Raw genomic sequence first — 20,574 nt, 5'->3', positions numbered from 1 at the left:
GAGAAGGTGGTAGGAGAATAGAAATATCATGTGACATATATTCATACTTCATTAAGCAGCAAAATCATTTTAAAATTTCCATCAAACAATAAATTAGTGCTACAGAAATGAATTATAATTTTTTATGATTTTAAGTTTAATTTATAAATTTGTTTTGATGAACCCATAACTACACAAGCTTGATAAGTATATCACATATGAATCTAGGTCTATGTTTTTATTTATTTTTTAATTAATATTTTTGTTTATGTAAATAGTAATACAAAATTATCATAAAAATAGAAACTCACAGGAGTCATTGTGAGGCTTAAATGACAATGTATGTAAAAATGTTCTGAAAATAAGCACTCTATACCAAAATTTTAAAAAATGCATTGTGTGAGAGATTAAACTATCACAAAAATACATAAGATTTTTTTAAAAAGGAAGAAAATCAAAAGTATAAAAGTTTGAAGGAAATTTGAAGTATAATACATTTTTAACAGAGACTACTCTAATCCTCTAATCTACCAAGGATATTCCATATACATGAAAGGAAACAGTAGGTTTTGTTTTGTTTTGCTTTTCCTTTGAACACCTAGTTAACTAGGAATTTCAGTCTTAGAGGAGTCTGCCCAGGGGTCAGACTATCTTACATTCCAAAAATCCTTAAATATTTAACTTTTTTCTAATCATTTTCTTTAAGACACCTAAAGAATAATGCAGATAAATTTTGATATACAGTATGATTAATAAAATCTTTGAAATTACTAATATAAATCTCTTCTAAAATACAGCAAATTACAATGGTATGTAATTCAGCACTGACACCTCTAAATCAAAACAAGCACCATCACCATTAATTAAGAAGTTACTACATGCCAGGTACTATTCATGATTCAGTTATAACCACTACTGCAGTAGCATTAGTAACTTCATTTTGCAGATGAGGAAAATGAGGTTCAGACATGTTAATGAGGTAAATATAGTTTTTAAGAAAGAGAAGTCTTCCTCATTCCCATTTCTCCTACCAGTTCCCAAGCAAACACATGGTACTTACAGCTCCTTGAGAGCAGGATTATGGTTTATTCATCTTTGGACTTTCAGTATCTAGCAACCTGGCCTGTAAATATTGGCTGAATGATTCTTTTTAAGCCGTACAATCCAATAAATTTCAAATCTGAATAAATAAAAAATTCATAACATTCTGTTTCTCCATGAATTATACAAATATATTCATGTTAAAACTTTGAAATTAATTTAAATGCCCAGCCATTTTAACAAAGATTTGTTTATGTCCAAGTGAAACCTTTGCTTATTACCTGCATCGTGAAGTGCAGTTCTTCCCTGCAGGTCTACATGTTCAGTGGGACAACTGTACTGTTTTAAAACACAGATATTTAGTAATCTAAGAAAATTTTATTTCCAAGTTAAATATCGAGACTCAAATGAACAGCTGTTATTTAATCTTAAAAATATTGCATTTATCAAAAACTCTAAAGAGTACTAGACAAGCCATAAATATTTTGACATGCGACAAATATAATAACATTATACTGCAAATTTAACAGTATTCCAGTAAACAGGAAAACATATGGTACATTACAATCGCATGAAATATAGAAACTGTTATTGTTTGGGGTTTTTTTCCAGCAAGAATTAAAACTTGAACAATTGAATCAGAAAAAACAAATGAGTTCTGCTGTGAAACTTAGTGGCAAGCATGTTTAAGGAAATGTGTGACTAGACCTTTCAACTGAAAACGTAATTTAGCCCAGTAGTTCACAGAATTTTGTGGTTGCCTGATTATAAGCTTAACTAATGATGTTATTACATAGTCTGAGTTATTGATGTTTATACAGAAATATATAGATCCTATGCTGTATCACTTCATCGCAAGTCATATACCAGATGACAGAAAATTCCAATCTCCAGCTAATGTCAACAGGAAGGTCAAGTCTTTGTTGTTTATTTTTAATACACTGAGTTATGCAATTCACTTCCCTCAGAGTCTTTGCTCTTTATTGTTCACATTCTTTCACAAATGATGGAAAAAGTATTATGTAAGCTAATAGTCAAAGCTAGCCTACTATTTTCTTTGATCTCAAGTTCCAAAAACACATCTGTTATTTGCAGTCAAAATAATAAAGTCAAAGTATTAACCACTTTTACTACCTGTAGAAGTTTTTGTAGACACAGTGCATGCCCATACTTTGCAGCCAGGTGAAGAGCATTCCTCCCTAGAAAAGAAATAATTTTAAATATATGATAAGGGTCATTTTCTTCACATGTGAATTCTCCTTAGAAATGTGCTTCAGTTTTCCAAAATCAGTTGACAGACTACTTCATTTGTAGGCATGCTTTAAGTTTCTAAGATGTCTCACCCAGTTTCATATTTTAATTAGAGATAATGTACACACCAAAACAATGAAGGTGGGAAGAAAAAATAAACATACAAACTCATTACAGAGCAAGAATTTTGTCTTATTCACCACTGTATCTCCAATACCTGGAGCAGTTCCTGAAACAGAGTAAGTAATTAAATATTGCCATAGGAGAGAAGGGAGAGAAAGAGAAAGAAAAAAAAGGAATGGGGATAGGAGGGAGAGAAAGATAACTAGATTTCACGTAACATTTCTCAATAGGCAGTGTGGATACCAAAATGGAGAAAGGTTAAGAGATGTGAGTCAAAGAAAGGGTATTCTCTAACTAATTTTTATGCTTCAACTAAAATTCAAAGTTTACAGAGAGATTCTGTCTCTGAAAATCAGACAATTTTTTCAAATATGTGATTAAAATGTGCAAATTTAAAGGAAATGATGAGGGGAGCAGGGAAGAGGTCACCAGATAATCTAGAAGGTTAACTCTGAATACTGAAAAAGGTAATTTGCAGAGAACATTCTACCTCCAAACACTATTTCTCCTAATTGTACTTCTTTACACAAATATCTTTCTTGGATGGTGAAAACTACAAGGGTTTCACCAGACTATTCCAGCTTCCAATCTTTAATGCTCTTAATTTCCCTCTAACTTCACAAACTTCTCCAAACGTAATTGTACTTCACAAGTAGACCTTTCTGCTAGAAAAGTAATGTGTGTTCTGTTCATCCTGGATGAAGGAATAAATTGACTTTCAACTCTCATTCAGTTTTATATGCATGTATAGATAGGTGAATACGTTTTGCTGGGTCTGATCAGTTCTGTGTAGCTAACAGGTTCTAGAGCAAAAGGCAGTGAGTCCAGACCTTTGAACAGGTAACATATTCAACCACTCCTAAACATCCTCTACAAATAAGTCAGATGTAACAATTTCAAATTTCAATTTGCTACTGGTCATGGACAAACTTTCTAGAAACATTTCACATCCTGAAAAGTGACTAGAATAACTGGTGCTTACATGAGAAGTAAGAGAGAGCATGGAGTGGATAGTGAGGATAGACACAGTGGCAACAGTCCCTGGTGTTTACCAAAACGCCACAGAAACTTGGTCACATTAAAATGTCAGGTCAGGGCTAAGGAAATACCAAATCCAGCCACTTGAGATAGGACAGCAAAAAATCATGGAAATATCACATCTAAAGCATATCACCCTGAATTATATCAAAGGCGCGTACCTGGCAAGACCTGGGTCACAAATACCTCAAAACCACACTAACTTGAAATCTGGTTATTTTCAATCTACTTTTATATTGCTAGCAAATAAAGGAGTTAAGATAAAATACATAAAGATTGTTTAATCAAATTTTTATCAAATATCCACATCTGGATTATAACAGACAATATAACAGCAAATGAGACAAGGTCCTTGTTCTCAGGAAAGGACAACTCTAAAGACAAACATAATTAAACCCATCAATAAATACATGACTAAACAACAGCAAAAACAAAAGACAAAATGGGTAAAGCAAGGTATGCCAGAATGCAGTATATGAAAAGACGTCGTCTGCTGAGCTTGGGAAAGCATTTGAGCTTCATCTGCACTGAAGGAGGGAGGGCAAAAGTCACTTAGATTGGCCACTAGGCCGAAATGTCCAGAGCAGAATGAACACAGACAAAAACAAGAAAGACACGTGTTTGAATTGGAATCAGCACAATAAATAAAGTCTTATGAATTCTGAAATGGTATGGTTAATCCAAAATTTCTAAAAATAAATATTCTTCTGCATCAGTGGAAAACATATATATAAGTAATAACAGCTTTTTGTTCATTCAAAGGTGGCAAATAAATTGAGTTTCATCTTCAATTAAGGTAACTTTAGGTAAAGCTTTTCCTCACTAACTCATTTGTGATCTCTCTCTCTCTCCCCGCTTGCCTTCCATTTCCAAACACAATGTTGGTTAACAGTAATGTATTTATTTGTCCATACATGGAGTCATAGGATAAAAATTAAAGTTGTTAAGGACATTCTCTGCTCTATGTCAGCTCCCGTGTTTAACTGAATAACAAAGTAGAAGTGCAGAGAAATAAGCTGCCACAGGTCTCAGAGAACTGAGAATGATTGTCCAGATGACAGAAAACTAAAACACTGAAGTAAAGCAATAGCTTTATTCAAATACTTAAAATCTATCTTGTGATGTGCAGACAAACTTATGCTGTAATATTTTAAAAGACAGACATAGGTATGACTAAGTTTAAGCAGAAGGCCTGGTAAGAGACAGACTTAAACTGTCTATTAGAAATAATTTTTATAAACATAGCTAGCTAAACACAGACCAGGTCTCCTCATGAGGCATAATGGTTAAAAACACAAACTCTGACTGCGACTCATCCACTGAAAGATCCCGGGTGAGTCGCTTAACAGTGCAGTGCCTTGCAGTCTCATTGGCTTGATGTGAGGATAAAATGAGTTAGTACGTGTAAAGCACTTAGCAGAGTAGCTAAGTCTATGTTAAATAAGTGTCACCTCTTCTTGTTATGATCACTACTGGTGATGTTGTTATTATGAGACAGTTAGTTCCTCAACACAAGAAATGTCCAACCAAAAACCAAATGACCTCAGGACAGTGAGAATTCATATACTGAATAGTATATGAGTATAAACTAAATGGCCCCTAAAGGTTCTTCAGAGTCTGAGATTTTAGAATCCTGTAGCACTACCAAGACCAGCCCTAGACCTCAGGTCTCCAGCTGCTCATCCATTCGGTCATCCTTTCTGCTACATCCCCAGTACTTGCCCTCTCCCCCAGAGCAATACCTCAGTTAATTAGAAACAGAAAGTTAAGGACTTCTCTTTGTAAATCACACTTAGCTCTGATTTAGAGCATTGGCAGTGGACAATGCTTGTCTTCTCTGTTTGTAACTGACTATGGAGGCAAACGTACCTGCGGTGTCACTGGTTGTAATATCAATTCCATGTATGAGGATGGCATTCAAACACTCAAGATTCCCCTTTGAGGCTACAACATGAAAGCTAAACAAAAAGAAAATACTTGTTATGCCATGGAAACTACTCAAGGTCAACTTAAATGTTACATAAATGTCACCTTATATTCAATACTCACATACATACACACACGTGTGAACATGCATTTTAAAGGCTACATTAGAACACCAATATATTTAATCCAAGAAAAAAGAAACCTATCTCATATTACTGAAAAACTCATTTTAATCCAAATTTACATTATTACCTCTACAGTTTATCATTTCAATAACAAAGGCACTGGTGTTTAGACCTTAATAAATGCACTGAAAAGTTTCTATCAGATTATTTTACTTAGTTTCAAATATACTGAAACCGCCAAAACAAATGAAGTTACAACGGAATGCTAAGGCCAAAGACAGATCAAAACACTTATCCATCTCTTTAGAATTATCATATTAAACCTGGCACAGAAAAGTCTTCAAAACAAGCTAAGCTACACTTGAAAGCCACAAAAGACCTGGCATCACCTTCTTCCTGAAGTACTACCACATTATTCTTCCTTTTACTCAGAGACCTGTACGACTGGTTCAAATTTCACACAAACAGAGTTGAACACGAAATAACTTTAAGCCATCAAGTACTCAAGATACATGATAAAATATCCCATTGTTTCTTTGATCATCTAATACTTTCTTAATCAATAAACATTTACAGAAATATTTTGTGTGCATTAAGAACTGACATTGTAAGTAAATACTGTAGGACTTGTTGGCAAAGGACATTGAACTCAGGTCCTAAACGAGTACCGTACCCATCGTGAAGTTGCCAGGAGGTAAAGGCTCAGCAAGGTGCCTGGATACAGACACACTTGGCAGCACACTCCCTGTCGGGGTCTTCCCTAACCATACCATTTGAAAATTTTACATTTCCCCATCCGCTGCAACCTTAGTACTCCTAGCTTCCCCATCCTGGCCTTCATTATTCTAAATAGAATTACACATTTTCTAATACTATATATAAATTCAAGGTTTATTTTCTTTATGGTCTATTAATCTTTTCCTACTCAACTAACTAGATGAAAGCAGGAATTCTTGTCTGTTCTGTTTCCTATTATATTCCCAGAACCAATGAAAGTACCAGACAGATGATGCACCCTCAAATATCTGAATAACTGAATGCTTAGAGACAAAATCTGGAGATAGCTAGCAAATTCATTTCCAGATATTACAACACTAGTTATGCCTCTATTAGTATTATAAGGGATATAAATGCAAACTAGAGACTGAGCACTACTAAGTAAAGTAAACCAGGTTTGTGTAAAGTTTGAATTAGAGAGAAAGAGATGTTTCTGATAAAAGGAATATAGTGTTCTTAAAAGTCTGATAAGTTCTCCTTAAATTGCTATAAGGCTGAGGGTATCAATCTCTTTGCAACACTGAAGTGGGGAATTATACTATGCAATGCACCATGAGAACCTTTTGAGGAATGGTAATTTCCATCAAGCAAAGGTTTTTAGTCTTCCAACAATCTTGGGGATCTCATTTATTGTCTGCTTGTTTTCATTTCTTAGCTCACAAAATCTGAAAGACTTCTTTCTTCAAAATAACTCAACATTATACTGATGATGCACTTAAAAGGGCAGAAATCACAGCAAATCTACAATGCATTATTAATACTGTTGTGCTATAAATAGTAGATGTGCTTCAGAAAGAAGATATATCAATCATTAAATTGTATGCAGAGTTGCAAAGGAAATTTGGAAAACTGCTTTATAGAAATACTCTTTTTCAATTAAAAAAATCAACTTTAAGTTTTCGTTTTTTAAACAAGACAAGTACTTTTACTTCTATAATAGGAGATCCAGGTAATATGGACAGTCCCCACCTCTGAGGACAACTAGAAGAGCTTCATAAAAAATAATGCATCTGCTTGAAGGTGTCAGTAGGCTAACAAGACAGTGAAAAATTACTAGGCCAGTATGCAGGGAAGGACAGAGGCCCAGAGAGGTGAGCTTGGTATTTGGGGCTACTTTTTGTCTAGGAGCATTTGCTGATTCCAGAGAAAACAGCTGGGAGGCTGAACAGTACTTTTGACAGCCTGAGAGGATGGGGAGACAGGAATTGGAATCCATGGCTCTCCAAGTGGCAGTGAAGCTTCTTGGTGAACCTGCCCCATTTTGCCTGGGCAAAGGGCTACACCCTAGGAAAGAGGCAAACAGGAAGAAAACAGATCCTTGCAGTGACTATGGCTAGGCCTCAAATATTTCATTTTTGAAATTGGATAGAGGTCAAGAAGGACATGTTACTTTTGTCTTAAATTTCAAAAACTGAAAACCAAAAAAATCATTCAAAATAACATTATTTTTATAATTACAGAAAATATATTTGTAATATGTCTTATACTTGACTAAATATAAAATGCTTTAATTAAGAAAGAATACAGTTTGTGTGTGAGTAACAAAAGGAAAATATTTTATCCTATGAATCCCAGAAAGAATTCTACTTCCTACAGTGAAAACCTCAGAAACTAATACTACTCAAATATTTCACAAACTAAAGTTCATTGTTAATCAAATTACACCAGATTTTCATAATTCTGACCATTAATACAAATAATTTCCCTCAAAGTTGAACCTTAGATCAAAAAAACCTGAACAAAAACTCAAGTAATCATTCTTTCAAAACATTCAAAGCATGGACGGACAGAACTGAAGAAATTAGGTTTCACTGAAGATTTTCATCCCAAAGAAGATCCTTTTATCTTTTAACATCTTGGCATTTTGGAAAAAAAAAATGAAAAACAGTCAGTTTTAGATATTAAATTTTCACTATTTATACTGTGAGCCCTATAAATGGTTTAAAATTAGCAAAAATAGCAGCAGGACTCAAAATAACCAGTTTCTGTAGCTATCAAATTGCCTACTTGATAAAACTGAAACAGTATAAAAAAATTGGAACTTCTCAAACTTTATTGCTCTTATGAACAACTTAAAGTCATGCTTTGCTATTTTCACTATACTTAAATATCTAAGCATTCTAAGGTAGTGACCTACATCAAACATTAACTATCCACTTCTTAATATTCATTTCTATATTTAGTATCTGGTTTCCAGTTATAATAGTCTAAAAAAAAACTTACGCAAGTATAAGGCGGAGAGGAATTTTAGGAAACGAGACTTTTCACCTCTAATTTTGGAAGGTTTCCCAGATAAGGTTTTAACTGCTATATTTATAGAGGGTAGTAACAGAAGCTAGATCTACCCTTTAACCCAACTGCTCCCCATCCTCAACAGGAAGAGAAATGATAAAGACTGGGGAGAGGTGAGAGAAAAGATGCCTGGTTCATAAGCATGTAAAGTCCTCAGTAACAAAAGCAAAAGGGTAGGATCACTACCTGTATCTCCCTAAGTCACACTAGTCATTCTGCCTCCCTACTGCCTGAAACATTCTCATTTAAATTAATTACCCAAATATAAAAATGGATTGGGGGTTAAGAGGAAAAGGCAGTGTAATTTACAGAACTCTTCCAAGACAGAAAACTGGGGTTTACATCACAGACCTGTGACTTTTTTTTTTTTTTTTTTTTTTGGCTGCATTGGGTCTTCCTTGCTGCGTGTGGGCTTTCTGTAGTTGTGGCGAACGGGCTTTTCATTGCAGTGGCTTCTCTTGTTGTGGAGCACGGGCTCTAGGTGCGCAGGCTTCAGTAGTTATAGCACGCAGGCTCAGTAGCTGTGGCTCGCGGGCTCTAGAGTGCAGGCTCAGTAGTTGTGGCTCACAGGCTTAGCTGCTCTGCGGCATGTGGGATCTTCCCGGACCAGGGCTCGAACCCGTGTCCCCTGCCTTGGCAGGTGGATTCTTAACTACTGCGCCATGAGGGAAACCCAGACCTGTGAGACTAGACCAAGTTATTTAACCTCTGTAAACTTTTTCCTACTTTTTTCAAAGGGCCACTGCGAGGATCAAATATGATAAGGAGTATAAAAAAGCTTATAAACAAAATTGCACCGAATAAAAATGCACCAAATAACCCAAGCTATGGTTTGCCACAGCGTCCAAACAATTAGACCACTGGGTAGTATTTTAGTATTCTTTCTCTCACTTGAAAATCTTTCATATTGAGAACAATTATTAGTCCAAATTGTTTGAAAGTGATGTTGAAAGATTTTATAGTGTGGGTTTTGATAAAGGTTTTTTTAATTAAATGTTGATAACCATAATTCACAAATTTCATTTGTATCCCAAGGGTCTACCCAAATTTCCTTTAGGGAATTATCGTAATACTCACGCAGATCTGCCTTCCACATCTAGTTTGCCTGGATTGACCCCCTTTTTAGCAAGGATTGAGGACACTTTTTCTACATCTCCCCTTTCTGCTGCTTTCATCAATCGGTCATCATATTTGTTCCAATCTGCTGCTTGCTACAAAAAAGAAAAAAAGAATGTAAACATGGCATACTATATATATTAGTAAGACTTTCGAAAGAAGGGGAGAAAAAAAAAGAGAAGGGAAAGCAGTAATGTATAATACATCACTCAGTTACCAGCTGCACCCCAAATTTCCTTGTCCCTGCTGTTCCAACGTCACAAAAAGAACCTTTCCAAAACACCTGATGTACAAGAAATATTTTAATTATACTTTTGAGAAAAAGGATGTCTCTCATGTTTTCTGCCCTGTTTTCTTTGCCATCAGAGCAGAGAAAGATTGAAACCTACCCTGTTCCAGGCATGAATGACTCGAACGACCCTAGTAAACTAGAATTATCATCCTCACTTAACAGATGAGAAAAATCAAGACTCCAGGGACATTAAACGACTCAAGCAGCCAAGCTCAATCGAGATTTCTCATGACTTCAAAAATCAGTGTGCTCTTTTTTTTCCTATTCTGTAACTCATGCTTTCAGATTTGGCTCTGATTATCTCCCAAGACCCTTAGACACAGTGGAATTCTGCACACCTTTTAAGAACCCCACCACCACTACTCACTTAAAAGGCACTGTTTGAAATATAATTATGGAGACAAATTACACACACGTACACTCAAGAGAAAAAGCAATCCATTATGCTTATACGTTAGGATAAAAAGAAACTTCTACAAAGAATAAAATGAAAAAAAAAGACTCTAAAGTACTAACTACTTAAAAATCCTAAAATTATAGGATCACAGATGACTTTCATTTTCTTCCTTCTTTACATTCAACATATATTGCTTTTGTTAAAAAAGATTTTTTATTTCAACAAAAACAGTGCATGTGTATTTAAAAGGAAGCTCAAAGGCAATTTTTTTTATAGGAGAATGTATCACATGATGTATATTTTAATTATATCAAGGTTATCTTTAGCTTTGATTGGATAAAATATATTCAAGACATTCTGAAGCCAATAACTTCAACCTTTTCTTAGTAAGTAGAAATGTAGAACCCAGCACTAAAATATACATTATTTAAACAAGTAAGGTTTTAGCCTTTTAAAATTCTATACAGTAAACTTATTGCTAAATTCTTTGCTAAGTCCAGCATCATTTCTAGAACAAAAAAAGATGTACATATTTTTCACTTAACTTACAAAGCAATTCCTATATCCACAAACACCATAACAAATTTCTGGGTGGGGGTGGGGAATGAATCACTTAAATGAAGCATATCCTCTAAATGCTGGATCAGTATGATTATTTTATATCTACTATCCCCTCTAAACCAGAAAAAAAGAAAGCAACCAATTTTCTAGCTAAATAAGCAATGCATTCATTAAATACTTGAAGTGAAAAATATAAAAACTGAATATGAAAAAAGATAAATACATTAAAATTTTAACCCACCCCTGAAATCTGATTCAAGTACCTACACAGACTTCAGAATTGTTGTCGCTAGTCAAATTTGGAGATGAACCCACTTCTTTCTAACCTGAAAAGTTCAAACTACCAACTATGAGTAGTGGCTAAGCCCTACTCACTGGCTCAAAGTCTAAACTACATTTTAGGCATCCCCTTTCTTTAACTTTAAAACAAAACAATCAGTTTACTGACTCTAAATTGGGGAGTGGTAGTAGATGTAGGCTTTGTGTTTTCAAATGCCTAAGGGATTAAGTCACGTTTAGCGCACAAACGCTTGCTGTAAATTGATTAGTTTATCCTTTTAGTTAGAACAACTCAACTTTATTTCCAGGTAAAGTCCTGGTGGAGAAAGGAGCTATCTAAAACACTAAAACAATTGTAAAATCCAAAAGTAAGGCTCTTTAAAAGATAATTAAATGAGATTAAAGTCTCATATTATCCTGTGATTCTCAATTCTACTCCACTAAGCATTGTTTTCCATTTTGGTCCACTGTCAGTTAACAGAAATACTGCTCAATTATTAAGATTCTATTATATGCTTTTTAAACACAGAAAAAGAAACAAGAACTTTTGTTTTCGATCACTACCCCCAATCTGCTAATCAAATAAAGCAGAGAGAATATAATAGACAAAGAAACCAAAATTAATAAAACAGTACATTTTAAAAGAATACGGTTCAAAAAGCCTAGCCAAGACTCTTGTTACACTGGACTACAGGGATACCTACTCTGTTCTTAGGAGCACAAGAAAACCAACAGTTCATCATAGACAGGATTTAGTTTCTTGTTGCTAACAGCAAACTACTTCGCATTAAGTTACAAATCTCTGTAGCTCACAAAGCAAGCCCTCAGAGAAACGCCTAACAAGTGACTAGGTCCTTCCCGTTACAACGCTTCCTGTTCTGCAGTCTTCATGCTGGGCGACACTTAGCTTGGATCTCTAACGATATTTTCCTCGTCTTCAGAATCCTTCTCCGCCTTCATAACGCTTGAAAATTATCTTCCTTGCTGTGCAGCACTTGAGTAAGAGCAGCCCCCAAATCAGGTACTGTAACTCCTCCTATTTGTTATTCTTTAGAAGCTGTCTTTCAAAGCTGTCCCTTTTCAGGGACTCCACTGGAAAACTTCAACTCTGCATCCTGCCGCCTCAACACTGCAACACAGACCAGCATCTGTGCACGATAAAGCTGTCCACATCCGAATCATCCCGTAAGCAGTGTGTAGGCTGTCTCCCATTGGTCAGGATCTATTTTAGATTCCATAGGCCTTGACAGCTGAGTGATAGATAGAGAAGAGCAGCTAAGAATATACTGTAAATTCATGCTTCTCCTCTGAGTAATAAACTTGAGGTCTGCTAGGGAAAAATGACTCAAACACATTGTAAAACATGCTTATTATATCAAAGCAACTTGCGTGACATCACGACAAAATTGTTAAGAGACAACTTTGGTTATTCCACATAACAATATTTAAAACCAGTTTCAGTCTTAGGATCCTCTATCATGAAGTTATAATGACCTTGATAAACAGAATATAAAATTCTATTTTAAGCAAATGTGTCACACTTTAATTTAAGGAAACACACACACACAGAAACATTTTCAGATTTTCTCCATTTTCCTTGTACCCCTATCAGTCTCGTTCAGCATACAACCAGGTTTCAGCTTACAACTGCTGCCAGTCTGTCTCCTAACATGTCAAATGAGAAGAGCCAGAGGCACTGCCAAGACATTAAATAGTCTGCATTATGATGAATACTTTTCAACAAATTTTAAATTTAACTCAGTACTCTTAATTTCCAAGTTTAGCACCCTGCCTAATATAACAAGTAAATATTTTATAAGTGGAATCAAATTATCTAGATTCAGGGATTTTAACAAAGAAATAAAACGATTAAATACTAGAGGAGACAAATGCATAAATCACTGAGCAAGATTGTAAATAAAACTCCATTTGGGGACAAAGCAAACAACCTCTCCACATTCTCCATGATGCTTAACATGCTTGTACCACAACATTCCTTACATTATCAAGGATGGTGACAAATGTCTACAAGCTACAGGGTGTTCTGTACCTTCTAGTTCCCACAGTAGCACGAGAGTACTTTACACTTCCTCCAAAAAGGCAGATTTGGGAAATCATTTCATGGGAATGCTAAACATCCCAACACAACTGTTTATAGGAAGGAGGTAACTCTATACTATAGATCATGCTGCCAGTTAAAAGTTCTGTTACGAATTTCATCAAGAAATCCATTTCCTACTATTTAAATTTAAAATATTAGGTACATATTCTAATTATAAAATATATAAGATCATATACCATAATGTTTTATTTTTGAAACAATGATTTTTTTTTCCCCCAAATCACATTAGACATCACAATGGATTCTGGCTGGACCCAGTGACTCCACCCACTCCATTTCACCGGTCTTCAGAGGAAATCTGGGTGGGATAGAACTCAGGCCCTGTCCTTTGGTTAACAAAGCAAGCACATTCTTTCTATATATAGGACAGCAAAGGCAAAGGAAATAAAAAGACAGGGGGAGATCTGTAATGTATAATAAAAGCCATATATGGAGCTGTCTGTGCTAAGGCTCAGGAGATGGGATTTATGTGCCCTCCTATTCTGCGGATATCCAGAACCTCCCCAGCCTCTGTGACTTACTCTCTTGTCCCTACTCTCGCTCCTGCCTTCCCAGGTATTTCCCAAGAGGTCTAAGCAAATTCCCACCTCTGCTGTCCCCTGTGTCTGTAAGGTTCTTCCCTCACCTTCATTCTGGTTCTTCTTAAATATCACTGCGTTAGAGGGCTTCTCCAACCTCTGTATCTAAACAGTACCAGCCCCATTCTACCCTTGCCACTCTTTATCTTTCTGCCCTGTTTCACTTATCTTCATAATAGTTATCAGTATCTGCCCTTATATCATATGTTTACCTGCTTATCAGCTTAATGCCTGTTTCTGGTATTTACTTCAAAAGAAATCAGAATAATCAGGGGGACAGATTGAATTCAACAGCACATTAAAAGGATTACACACCATGACTAAGTGGGATTTATTCTTGGAATGCAAGGACAGTGCATCACATGAAAATTGATCAACGTAATACACCACATTAACTGACTTAAGGACAAAAGTCCATGTAATGGACTTAAGGACAAAAGTCCAACTAATGTAGAAATATCATTAAATAAGATTTAAAATCTTTCATGATAAAAACACTCAAAAAACTGGAAATAGAAGGAAATTACCTCAACATAATATGGTAATATATGGGGGCTTCCTTGGCAGCACAGTGGTTGAGAATCTGTCTGCTAATGCAGGGGACACGGGTTCGAGCCCTGGTCTGGGAGGATCCCACATGCCACGAAGCAACTAGGCCCGTGAGCCACAACTACTGAGCCTGCGTGTCTGGAGCCTGTGCTCTGCAACAAGAGAGGCCGCGATAGTGAGAGGCCCGTGCACCGCGATGAGGAGTGGCCCCCGCTTGCCGCAACTAGAGAAAGCCCTCGCACAGAAACGAAGACCCAACACAGCAAAAATAAATTAATTAATTAATAAACTCCTACCCCCAACATCTTTTTTAAAATAATAATAATAATGGTAATATATAAAAAGCACATAGCTAACATCATATCAATGGTGAAACACTTATCCTCTAAGACCAGGAACAAGATAAGGATTCTCACTCTCACCATTTTTATTCAACATAGTATTAGAAGTCCTACCCAGAACAATTAGACAAGAAAAGGAAATAAAAGGTATCCAAATTGGAAAGGAAGAGGTAAAATTATCTCTGTTTGCAGATGCCATGATGTTATACATAGAAAACCCTAAAAATTCCACAAGAAAAAGAAACTGTTAGAACTAATAAATGAATTCAGCACAGTTACAGGATACAAAATCAACACACGATAATCAATTGTGCTTCTATATACACTAACAATGAGCAATCCAGAAATAAAATTAAGAAAACAATTCCACTTACAATAGCATCAAAAATAATACAATAATGGGGATATATGTATACTTATAGCTGATTCACTTTGTTATACAGCAGAAACTAACACAACATTGTAAAGCAATTATACTCCAATAAAGATGTTAAAAACAAAACAAAAACACTAACTTGAAAAAAATAGTAATAATACAATAACTAGGAATAAACCTAACCAAGGAAGTGAAAGACCTGTATACCAAAACCTACAAAACATTACTGAAAGAAATTAGAGAAGACACAAATAATAGAAAGACAGTTTGTGTTCAGCTTGGAAGACTTACTATTGTTAAATGTCAATACTACTTGAAGCAATCCACAGATTCAACACAATCTCTATCAAAATTCCAAAGGCATTTTTTTCAGAAATAGAAAAATCCAGCCTAAAATTCATACTGCCTTTCAGGGGAAACCAAATAGCCAAATAATCTTGAAAAAGAAAAACAAAGTTGGAGGTCTCACACTTCCTGATTTCAAAATATATTACAAAGCTACAGTAATCAAAACAGTATGGGGGGGGGCTTCCCTGGTGGTGCAGTGGTTGAGAGTCTACCTGCCAATACAGGGGACACAGGTTTGTGCCCCGGTCCGGGAAGATCCCATGTGCCGCGGAGCAGCTAGGCCCGTGAGCCATGGCTGCTGAGCCTGTGCATCCGGAGCCTGTGCTCCGCAACGGGAGAGGCCACAACAGTGAAAGGCCTGCGTGCCGCAAAAAAAACAAAACAAAAAAACAGTATGGTACTGGCATAGAGACTGATACTTAGATCAATGAAATAGAATAAAGAACCTAGAAATAAACCCTCACATATGTGGTCAAATGATCTTTGACAAGGGTGCGAAGACCACTCAATGGGGAAAGGACAGTCTCTTCAACAAATGGTGTTGAGGAAACTGGATATCCACATGCAAAAGAATGAAGTTGGGCCTTATCTTACACCATATAGAAAAATTAATTCAAAATGATTAAAGGCTAAATTTAAAGACCTAAATTTAACATCTAAATATAAAACTCCTAGAAGAAAATATAGGGGAAAAGCTTCATGACTTTGGATTTAATGATTCCTTAGATATGACACCAAAAGCACAGGCAACAAAAGCAAAAATAGACAAATGGGACTACATCAAACTTAAAAACTTCTGTACATCAAAGGACACAAACAACAGAGTGAAAAGGCAACCTAAAGAATGGGAGAAAACATTTCCAAATCATATATCTGATGAAGGTTTAACATGCAGAATATGTAAAGAACTGTAACTCAATTATAAAGAAACAAATAACCCAATTAAAAATGGGCAAAGGACTTGAACGGACATTTCTCCAAAGACGATATACAAATGACCAACAAGCATATAAAAAGATGCTCAGCATCATTAAATTAGAGAAATGCAAATCAAAATCATAATGAGATATCACTTCACACCCATTAGGATGGCTACTATCAAAAAAATAGAAATAGTAAGTGTTGACAAGGATGTGGAGAAACTGGAACCCTTGGGCACTGTTGGTGGGAATGAAAAATGGTGCAACCACTATGGAAAACAAGACGGAGGCTCCTCGAAAAATTAAAAATAGAACTACCATAAGATCCAGCAATCCCTTTTCTGGGTATATATCTGAATGAATTGAAAGCAGGGCCTCAAAGAGGTATTTGCACACCCATGTTCACTGCAGCATAATTCACAATAGCCAAGAGGTGGAAGCAACCCAAATATCCATTGATAGATGAATGGATAAACAAAATGCGGTATATACATGCAATGGAATATGAATCAGGCATAAAAAGGAAGGAAATTGTGTCACATGCTACACCATAGATGAATCTTTAGGACATTATGCTAAGTGAAATAAATCCCAGCCCCCCAAAGATAAACACTGTATGATTCCACTTATATGAGGTATCCAAAGTAGTCAAATTCATAGAAGCAAAATGTAGAATGGTGGTTACCATGGTCTGGGGAAAGAGGAAAACGGGGAGTTGTTGTTTAATGGATATAGCATTTCAGATTTGCAAGATGAAAACCTTCTGGTGATAATTTACACAACAATGTGCATATACTTAACACTACTGAAAGATTCACTTAAAAATGGTTAAGATGGTAAACTGTGTTTCTTTACCACAATTAAAAGTAAAAATAAAACAAAAGAAATGCAATCTCTCACAATATCATTAGCATGATTCATATCAATTAATAAACTTTTTAAAAACAAAATTAAGAGGGTGAGGATATACATGAAACAAGATTGGCCATAGGTTAATAACTGTTAAAGCTGAGTTACAGGCTCATTGGGGTTCATTATACTAAACTATTCTCTCAACTTCTGTATATTTCATGCACTTTTGATACATGGTCCAATAAATCTGATGTATAAACTTTTAAACTATATTACATGCTTATTACCAAGACCCTTCACTGATTCATTAATATGGCAGGAAATGCAGTATATATCCTTTCCACTCAGTCTTCTCTGGATTAAAATGAAGCTATTGTCATTCACAGCCATATACTTACAAGATGAGCCCTGTGCCATCGAATGAAAGCATTCTAAAAAGAAGCAGTAAGTTTTTTAAAAAAGCATTAATGTTTACCACATTTTATAATAAATATATTTCTATACTTCAGTACTGCACTGGTTTGAAAAGAAGATATTAATCAAACTCAGAATGCAGCAAGCCAACACATTTATGGTAAAAGTCAAAATACAGCTATTTCTAGAGAATAAATATAACATTCTAACACAAAGCAGTTATTTCACTAGGTAGAGCTAAATGGATGATAGCTTTAAACTCTAGATCACCATAAAGGAAATCACTTAAAAGTTCTGACAGTGATTCCCTCATGTTAGCATCAACTGCAAATTTGTAACTTTTTCAGAAATTAAATCATATTTTAAAAACTTTTAAAGTGATTCATCTTCAATATAGAAAATCTATAATATATTTAATTTTACATATAAAAACATAAATGACCTATAATTCCACCATGCAGAAAAAAATTACCAAAAATTTTGTATATTAAGCTCAAATTTCTTCTCTGTTAAAAGGTTTAATCAAAATTTTTTAAACATAAATAAGTCCAACAGTTGTTTCATTTATGCAATATTTAGGATAGAAGGTCTCCTGAGAAGAACTTTATAGATGCAAATAAACAAGTAGACTTTAAAATATACGCAAATTCATATAAAGTACTTACATATTTAAGGGATGGACTCAACAGACCACAGCTAATATGATTTGAAGACCAGTTTTAGACTCAAGGCAATTTTGGATACATTATCCAAAAGAGAAATATACAGGATTACCACAAAACTTTCATAGAAAACTGCTTAAAACCAAGAAAAGTCATGCTAAAGAAAAGTATCTAATTCACAGATCTTCATCATTTTGGTGTCATAGACCCCAGTAAGATCTGATGAAAGCAATGGACCTTCTTTTAAAAATTATACATAAGCACAGAATCAGAAAAATTTACATTTATTTTCAGATTATTTCATTGACCTCCTCTCTACAAATATGGAGTCCATAAGCCCCAAGATCAAAAACCCCTAATATAGATAAGGAGAAGCAGCAAAAGAGCTTTGTCTTTTACATAATGTTTATAGAAGAAGTACTGAATAACTGCCAAAAGATGGGATATTTGTTCAGTAAAAATTTACTGAGCATCTATGTGTAAAGGGATATGAATACTTGACTCAACATTCAAATATACATGACCATTTGATATGTGCTACACCACACGTTAGGTGCTGGATATACCATAGGGAACAAAACATACATGAGACCTGGCCTCAGGCAATTCACAGGAATAAAACCCAGTTACTTTCTTTAACTGATCTCACAATATGAAAAAGACACAGATATATATGCAAACATGCACATAATCATAATACACTGCTATAATACCACATTAATTACATGTAAGCTATAGAAGTAGTTCAAAAGAGGCAAATCAGAAAAAAATTTGTAGAAAAAAATGACTAAACTATCTACTAAAAGATGAGTAGGGAGACAAGACCAGAGGCTGAACTCTGGATCTGACAAGATGGCTGGGCTACCCCTCAGGATTATCAAGGAAACCCAGCGTTTGCTGTCAGAACCAGTTCCTGCCCGGCATTAAAGCAGAACCAGATGAGAGCAACACCCGTTATTTTCATGTGGTCATTGCTGAGCCTCAGGATTCCCCTTTTGAGGAAGGGGCTTTTAAACTTGAACTATTCCTTCCAGAAGAATACCCAATGGCAGCCTCTAAAGTATGTTTCATGACCAAAATTGATCATCCTAATGTAGACAATTTGGGAAGAATATGTTTAGATATTTTGAAAGATCAGTGGTCCCCAGCACTGTAGATCTGCACAGATCCAGGCTTTGTGAAGTGCTCCCAATCCAGATGGTCCATTAGCAAATGATGTAGCGAAGCAGTGGAAGACCAATGAAGCCCAAGCCATAGAAGCAGCTAGAGCATGGACTAGGCTATATGCCATGAATAATATTTAAATCAATCCGATCGGCAAGTGTGCATCACTTCTCCAGTTCTGCCAAGACTTCTTCCTGTTTTGTTTGCATTCAATGGACACAGTTTTAGAAACATTACAGAATAAAAGCCCAGACATCTTCAGTCCTTTGATGATTAAATGCCCATCAGCAAATATGCCTTGTCCTGATTCACTGTTGTAAAGCATGAGCAGAGGCTAGAAGTATCATCTGGATTGTTGCGAAACATTTAAAAGCAATGGCCCCTTTCTGCTTTTACGCATTTCCCCCATCATGGTTTAAGTAGAAAGCACTGTGAATGAAGGTAGTTGTCAGGGTTAGCTGCAGGGGGATAGGTGTTTTTCTTTATTTTTTTTGGTGAGGGGGAAGTTAGTTTTATTTTAATTTTATGGGCTCCTTTCCCCCTTTTTTTGATGATCTACTTGCAGTGGTTAAAAGCAGCTAGCGAGTTCTTTAGAATATGTTCTCTAGCCAAGTCTAACTTTATTTAGATGCTGTAGATGGACAAGCTTGATTGTTTGAACCAAAATGGGAACATTGAACAAACATCACAACCCTCACTTATAACACTGTGACTTTGCTGTCAAGTGTAGAATCCTCCCTTCAAGAAAAAGCTTGTAACCATTTTGTATGGCTTGTCTGGAAACTTCTGTAAATCTTATGTTTTAGCAAAATATTTTTTGTTATTCTAAAAATCAAAAATAATATAAAAATAAAAGATGAGTAGAGAAATCACCAGGTTTGAAATAGCACCACAAATTAGGAAACTAAACACAAATGTAGCCCTTTATGGTTTATGAAGCACTTCATATTCATGATATATCAATTTAAAAATCTATTCACATATGACTCCCATACACATTTGCAACCCAGACTTCTTTATCTCCAGGCCCATGTATTCAAATATCTTCTTG

At 35.4% G+C, this 20,574-nt stretch overlaps 1 protein-coding gene and 1 pseudogene across 3 annotated transcripts in view; one reads left to right on the top strand and one right to left on the bottom strand.

The window, feature by feature from the left end:
- Positions 1-20,574, bottom strand: part of UACA (uveal autoantigen with coiled-coil domains and ankyrin repeats) — an 85,078-nt gene that overhangs the window by 30,819 nt on the left and 33,685 nt on the right. For 2 of the 3 annotated variants that reach the window (XM_030875095.2, XM_030875097.2), the window contains exons 2-5: positions 9,630-9,763; positions 5,302-5,390; positions 2,155-2,219; positions 1,302-1,359 (exon numbers count right to left, since the gene is read on the bottom strand). In XM_030875095.2, the coding sequence (XP_030730955.1) occupies positions 1,302-1,359; positions 2,155-2,219; positions 5,302-5,390; positions 9,630-9,763 (346 nt within the window). Of the gene's footprint in view, positions 1-1,301; positions 1,360-2,154; positions 2,220-5,301; positions 5,391-9,629; positions 9,764-11,901; positions 12,448-20,574 lie in introns of all 3 variants that reach the window. The other variant, XM_070044884.1, reaches the window with a different exon arrangement.
- Positions 19,212-19,663, top strand: LOC115862848 (ubiquitin-conjugating enzyme E2 N-like; annotated as a pseudogene).

Source organism: Globicephala melas, chromosome 2 (assembly GCF_963455315.2).
Source record: "Globicephala melas chromosome 2, mGloMel1.2, whole genome shotgun sequence".
NCBI classification, from domain to species: domain Eukaryota; kingdom Metazoa; phylum Chordata; class Mammalia; order Artiodactyla; family Delphinidae; genus Globicephala; species Globicephala melas.
Note: the sequence above shows the minus strand (reverse complement) of the source record. Positions and strands in the feature narration are given on the sequence as shown.